Genomic DNA, 7,046 nt, shown 5'->3' with positions numbered 1-7,046 from the left:
GGTGCGTATCAGGCCCTCCAGGATGAGTTCCCAGCCGATGAAGAACGCCACAAACTCCCCCACCGTCACATAGCTGTAGGTGTAGGCAGAGCCTGTGGTCTTGGGAACCCGCACGCCAAACTCCGCATAGCAAACACCTGTTTAGAAAAATATAAAGATACATAAGGAAAATTCGCTTGGAAAAGGAAAAAGTCAAACTGCTTTGGTTCCACCTGCCTGGAGGTACTAGGAGGTGCCCAGGGCTGTGGTCGGCATCAGGACCCCAGGGACATCGTGAGGGGGCCATGGTGCCCCTCCCTCCCCAATCGCTTGGCTGAAAAAAGCAGCCCATTTTCCCATTGAAATCAAGCTGTTTTTTTTTTTTTTTTTTTTTTTGAGGATACACAGTTCAAACTAGCCAAACCTCTACATCCCGTTGTGTGTGCCTCTGACATGGGACCCTCCGGCACAGCCAACTGCAGCCCCTCCAGACACAAAACCAAAGCTGGGGGAGAATTCCGTGCTGGTGGTGTGGTCCTCGAGCCCTGTTTCCCTGCAGTAGCTTTGATGGTGGCAGATACCTCTTCTTCCCCATCCAACAGTGACACCATAATAGGATTTTTGCCATTTTTCCTGGGATTTTATGAAATGTTTTATTTGTGGTATCAATATTCTATCCTATTGATAGGACAAGAGGAAACGGTCTCAAGTTGCATCAGAGGAGGTTCAGGTTGGATATTAGGAAGAACTTTTTCACTGTAAGAGTCGTTAGGCATTGGAACGGGCTCCCCAGGGAGGTGGTGGAGTCACCATCCCTGGAGGTGTTCAAAAAACGTTTAGATGTGGTGCTTCAAGACATGGTTTAGCGGGCATGGTGGCATCGGGTATACGGTTGGACTTGATGATCTTTGAGGTCTCTTCCAACCATAATGATTCTATGATTCTGACAAGCTCCCAGCACTTTTAGTTGCAGAAACCACCACAGCCCTGGGGTTTGCCAGGGAAAGGTGGTTACAGTGAGACCTGCCAGAGAACAGTGTTTGGGTTTCTCCAAAGCACTGTGGGGCACAAGGAGGTCAGGGATGGTTATAGTCATTGCATGGGATCCTGGACCGGTGTTGCCCAGCCTCATCCTAGAGCAAGATGCCACGGGAGGGCTCACACAAGGCTACCCCTCTCCCTTGCCATCTCCAAATGCCTATTTTGGGTTATTGCTATGCAGATCCAGGCACAGACACTGTCCTGATCATCCCTGCTCTCATTCGTACCCATGCAAGAAGAGTTTGAAGCCATCTTACAAAGAGAACGTAAGTTCTTTTAACACTTCAAAACGTTACATGTAAGTCTCATTCTGAAGAATAGTTGCAAAACGAACTTTGTAGAAGAAGGAAAGGAAAACAAAAAGAAGTATTTACCTGGAACTGTTTGGGAGGAGATTTCAGTGGATTTTAATACTTTCCAAACTCCTTGTGTACTTACTATGTCAGGATACTTTTCAATAAAAACCTGACCCTGACACATTGCTGTCTTAAAACAACCATTAGCTTTTATTTAAAAGGAATAGATGGACTTAGTCATAAATTCCCCAAATATTAGTCAGAACAAGTGCTGGAAGGGCACACTGTGTCCTGCGTGCTTAACACTGATTAAGCCCTTGCCCCGAAGACCCCAGTTCAGCTCGTACGAGTTAATGGGTCAGGACCATTATTATCGTTGTGCAAACACGTCGTAATTATTGAGTACTTCATCAACTACTCTTCTCTATTTAGAAGATAATAATTGCTTCAAATTTTCAGTCAGTTCAGTATAGAGAGAGGAAAGAATAATCTATAAAAAAGTTATGAGGTCGCTGCTCTTACTGTAAGGGCAGTTTTTACAGGGTACAAACAGAGAATTATTGAATCCCTGAGCTGAATTTGACGGTGCGTCTTTTCTTGGTATTGGAGGACTTTTATATTCCATTCACTGTTTAACTGGCATGCACAATGCGTGGCAATGGGACCCTTCAAAACTCAATTTCTGTAAAGCAGGCCCAACCGCAGGAGCAGCAAGACATCCCCATCATCCAGCCCTACGGAGAGTCATTATTCAAAGCTGATGAAAAATGCATGCGCTCGGCAAAGGTAGGACATTCACAGATAGCTACAGGCCTGAATGATTTATGAAACAGGTGCTCTGATGGGGACAAATATCTAGTTTCTCTCTTTGATGGCCTTAAAAATCATATGATCTTTCTCGGAGGTAACTCTACTTTTAGCCAATGACAACATAAGGATTAAAGAGGATTGTTATTGCTACAGAATGATAATGGCAAAGCAAAGACATTAATATGCATAAAATGTTTGAGTTTTCAATTACTCTACTGAGATCCCAAAACAGAAGAGTAATCTTTCACGATGCATTTGGTACAGCAACACATTGTAGATATCTGCATTAAGTATCAGTGTATATTAAGGAAATAAACTACTTTTTATCATAGCATGGAGTACCCAGTCCAGGGGACATGCGATGCAAGATCTGCCATCCATCCCTGACCGCCAGTGGCTGTATCGGGTGGCATTAATCAAATCACTTTGCTTTGCGGTGCTGCAGGTCCTCCATCAGAAACGGGGTTCACAGCACTTCCCTCTCTGCTTAAAAAGGAAGACAATATCATCATTTATTAGGGTTCAGATTTTATCTGGGTGCAGACAATATCATAGTTTATTAGGGTGCAGATTTTATCTCACTAATCTCTGCTGCATCAGTAGTGCATTATTATTATTATTATTATTTTTTGTAATACATCTGCATAATAAAACTGTGTTATTCACAGTTATTCCTTCCTCAGCAGCCCTGGCTATTCAGCACCTCATCCCCTGGTACTCGGAGAGACGCAGCAATCCCAGCCCGGCTCCAGAGCTGCAGGCAGAGGCTGGGCACACCCTCCCCGCCACCACTGTTTGAATTTGGAGACAGATTTCTTTCCACCCCCCCGTTAAGAGTGTTTGCAAGTTTCTGCAGAAAACAAACCAACGCAGTGGTTGGTTGGAAGAGCAGCCTTTTTACAGAAGACCATTTCTTTCCCTTGAATATCAGCTACACTGTGTAATTGGTGCGACAGTCATCACGCTGGTGTAATTATACAGTTATTGACATTATTCAGGGGGACATAAACACAGCTGAGCGGTTTGGTCCATCACGTTGTCCCTTCTGAGATCCCATCTACAAAACCTCATTTTTCAGATTTAATTGACCTCTCCATTCTCCGGTTTATCTTGTTTGAGGGTAGGAGGGGAGGCAGCCAGCAGCTTTCCATACAGCACCAGCACACAGGTTAGATGTTTCTGTGTCAGCGGTGGCTTGGGGTCACATCCTGACCTGCCCGGCGGGGACTTCTGCTGGTAAGCGGTGCCTCAATGAGACAGTAGAAGGGACCATGAAGTCCTCGCTGGCTTCAAACCCCAAACCCCAAACCCCAGCGCTTCAACAGCCGCCGGGCAGCACAGCCGGTGCCAGCAGGAACCGGCGCAAGCCCCACAGCTCAGTGCACCCTCTCGGCTGCTGCCTGGCTTTTGGTGTGCCGGGGCGGTGGTGGCCGTGGTGTGGATGCTGACCCTCCCGCTGCCACCTGGCACAAGGCCACACAGGGACCATGAGACATCCCACTGGGCACTGGCATGATGGGAGTGATGTTGGAGGTGAAACAAACCTTCCAGGAGGGGCCTTTCAGCAGCGCTGGAAGTAACACCAATTAATTCATGCTGCTATGCAAGAAATCCAGAGGGATCATCCTTCGTTAACCAAGAGCAGCCCATTTATTGAGGCAGGTATACAGCAAAATCCTATTTTCAGCAAGCTGCTGAGCCTGTCCATTGTGTTTTGTGATCACTGTGTGCAGATATATAAAAGGCAGCTCCATAAAGAAAGCTTCCTCAGAAAAAAGGATTCCCATCTCTCCAGCACCACCCAAGCAGCCCATGATCAGCTGCAGCTGGAGCCCCTCACCCCGGCCCTTGTCCTGCAGCCATGCAGCACCTGAGGGACATGCTCAGCTCCCCCCTGCACCTTGGCTGATGCTGAGCCTGCTCCTGCGTGGGTACCAGGTAAGAGGGTGGCAACGTGCTCCAAAACTGCGCGGCTGACCCTTGTTTGAGCTCACGGTAAGGGGTTTGCACAACGTCATCAACAAGGTTGTGTCACTTTAGGAAAGGAGATCACCGAAGGGACAAGTGACGGCTGGTGGAAAAGGCTGCGGAGAGGGTAATGGGGTTGGGTAAGATGCAAACTGCTGATTTTTGCCAAAGAGGGGTTTTGGTTAGACACGGGGGTGAGAGTGGGGAATCCCGGCGGTCACAGCTGATGGAGGGAGCCCACGGCATCCCCTGTGCTGGAGGGAACCCCTTTGTGGAGGGAAGTTGGGCAAGCGTTTCTGTTTGAGAGCCGAATAAAAGGCAATGAGAGAAGAAAAGAGATTGATTTAATTTATCAGTTTAATCGATTGTAGTATGTCGGTAAGTACCCTGACGGGGCATGTGTTGCTTAAACCTAGGGGAAGGCATAACTGGAATTTGTCAGGCAGATGAAATTGGAAAAATCCCTATCTGAAACCGGGCTAAACTGTGCAGAGAGATTTCCCACCGGCAGGACCTGGCCGGCGGGCCCCCCTCATGGCTGTATTTCCGGGGAGCCAAATGGCCTTCTGGAAGTGACTTTTTTTTTAGCCAAAATCCTTCCAGGCTCGCTCTGCAGGCAGTGGGATCTGACTTGGTGACCTGTGATGCACCAAGAGAGAGTGGGTGATCTAGTGGTCCCATCCAGCCTTAAAATTGTGAGAAGGTCCTTAAAACCTGTCCGTCCACACTTGCCCAAGCTCAGTGCCCAGCACACTGGGAGTGACCATGATGCGAGAGCTGAAATCACATCCCTGATGAGCCCGATAGCCTGTCCGGCTCCCGAACCCTTGCTTGGTTTTACTTGCCAAAAACGTGTTGCTGTTATAAACAACAGCAGTGTCAATGATGAAGTGAGGAAGCGGCCAAGGAGACTATCAAAACACTGCATCCTTCGCAAAACACTTTCCCAGGGCTACAAAAGCAAGGGGAGATGAAAGCTGAGTGGGAAGCTCAGGCTCCCATGGGCGAAGGCGGGAGGAGCTCCCTGCTGTGGGGCAGGGCTCGCATCTGGGGTGAAAAAGCCCCTTTTGGAGGACAGTGTATTTTTGTTAGACAAGATCCACCCAAGCTCCGTTTGCTCTTGGTTTGCGTCACGGCCAGCAAAACCCTCGCAGAGGAGAGAGGGCGGGCAGTGGGACAGGATACAGACACTGATGCTATCTACTGCCTTGGTTAAAAAATGGGTATTTTGGTTCATTTGTTGTGTTGGGATCTCAAATAAGCATCGGATCTCATTGGACGCTCTCAACTTTTATTCTGGCCTGAACCAGCGGTAAATGTGTCCGAGCTGCCTTGTCACTGGGGTCCAGCTGGGGAGGGAGGAGGCAGGACAGTCTGTGTGGTGGTCCCTAGCCAGAATCGCTGGGCTCTTTCCCCGGCACGGCTTTGGAGAGAGCGTGACACTCATCCCCGCGCTGTGCCATTCGTCACCTCTGGGCTGCAGGGGTGTAGGGGGTTCAAACTCACAAGTGCTTTGGTGGGATTTCCATGGAGCAGCACTGTAACCTCCAGGGAGAGAGCATGATGTGCTTCCACCTCCCCCTACAAAAATCCTGAGGTTTGAAAAGCTGAGCTGGGTCATTTTGCTGTGTTTGCTGTTCCCGTCTTCTAGCAAAGCCCTTTGCCATTTACTCAAGTTTCCTTATCCAACCCACGGATAAAGGCTGGAAACCAGGCTGACACAGCATGCAAAGTCCTCTGAGCAGGGAGAGCAGGAACATCACATCATCGTGTTAGCGCTGATCTGGAAAGGACAAATGCCAGCGGTACTGGCTTCATGTGGAAACCGCAGCTCGAGCCATATGCTCAGCTGGGTTCCTACGGTGGAGACGGAATTCACCGGCTTTTCACTAAAATACATAATTCCTCCCTCTCCGCACATTTGTTTGTTGGGTTTTTTGTTTGGAAATTCAAAGAGTGATCCTGCTTGAATAGGAGCCAATAAAATCAACTCCAAAACTAATTGAGGAAATTTTTAACTGTTAGCAATGCCCTCAACAAAAGAATCTGGCCCCGGTGCCACTCGAGCCACCGATACCCTTCCTGTTGAAAGAGGCTTTCCCACAAGCCACGCCGTTCTCTTGCTCCAGTGCTGCGGCTTGGCCGTGCTCTGCCTGCGACATGGGTTGCAAAACTCTCAAATGTTTCAAAATATATTGACCACAGGCTCCATCCTTGGGGAAGGCATCAGCAGCTCTCTGGGGTAATCATGCTTGGGCTGCTGGTTCTCAGTACAAGATTTGGTCTGATAATTGGGCAATGAGAAACAATGCACCCCATGAGCTGGGCAAGCCCAGTGTGAAAGCGTTTTTCAGTCTATGAGGAAGCTGCTACCACCTCGTAGCTTGTGCTGCTGAACATGGATCCCACCAGGCATCCACCCGTGAATGGAGCCAGAGGATGCAGGAGATGGCATGTTACCCAAAAACCCACCTCCACGACTCACCTGACAAGATGGAGGCGACAGCGGCAATGATGAAGGAAACGATGACCCCAGGTCCTGCCATCTCCTTGGCCACCAAGCCGGACACCACATACATGCCGGTGCCCACGCAGCTCCCGACGCCGAGGGAGATGAGGTCGAGGGTGGTGAGGACCTTGGCCAGTCTGGCTCCCTGGGTGCCGGCAGTCCCTGTGCCGACTCACCTGACAAGATGGAGGCGACAGCGGCAATGATGAAGGAAACGATGACCCCAGGTCCTGCCATCTCCTTGGCCACCAAGCCGGACACCACATACATGCCGGTGCCCACGCAGCTCCCGACGCCGAGGGAGATGAGGTCGAGGGTGGTGAGGACCTTGGCCAGTCTGGCTCCCTGGGTGCCGGCAGTCCCTGTGCCCTCCAGCATCGACTCCACGGGCTTGGTGCGCAGGACGCGGGCACGCAGGGCATGGCCCGCCGCCCCCCACGGCA

General features: G+C 49.8%; 1 protein-coding gene across 1 annotated transcript in view; it reads right to left on the bottom strand.

Annotated features, from left to right (window-relative positions):
• Positions 1-7,046, bottom strand: part of SLC7A14 (solute carrier family 7, member 14) — a gene marked incomplete at its 5' end in the record, with an annotated part of 20,543 nt that overhangs the window by 8,799 nt on the left and 4,698 nt on the right. Inside the window, 2 exon segments of the mRNA XM_009697457.1 lie at positions 3-137; positions 6,780-7,046. Coding sequence (XP_009695759.1) covers positions 3-137; positions 6,780-7,046 — 402 coding nt within the window.

The sequence above is a fragment of the Cariama cristata genome, unplaced genomic scaffold, assembly GCF_000690535.1.
Source record: "Cariama cristata isolate BGI_N322 unplaced genomic scaffold, ASM69053v1 scaffold17433, whole genome shotgun sequence".
NCBI lineage: Eukaryota > Metazoa > Chordata > Aves > Cariamiformes > Cariamidae > Cariama > Cariama cristata.
This window is presented reverse-complemented; position numbering and strand designations above follow the sequence as displayed.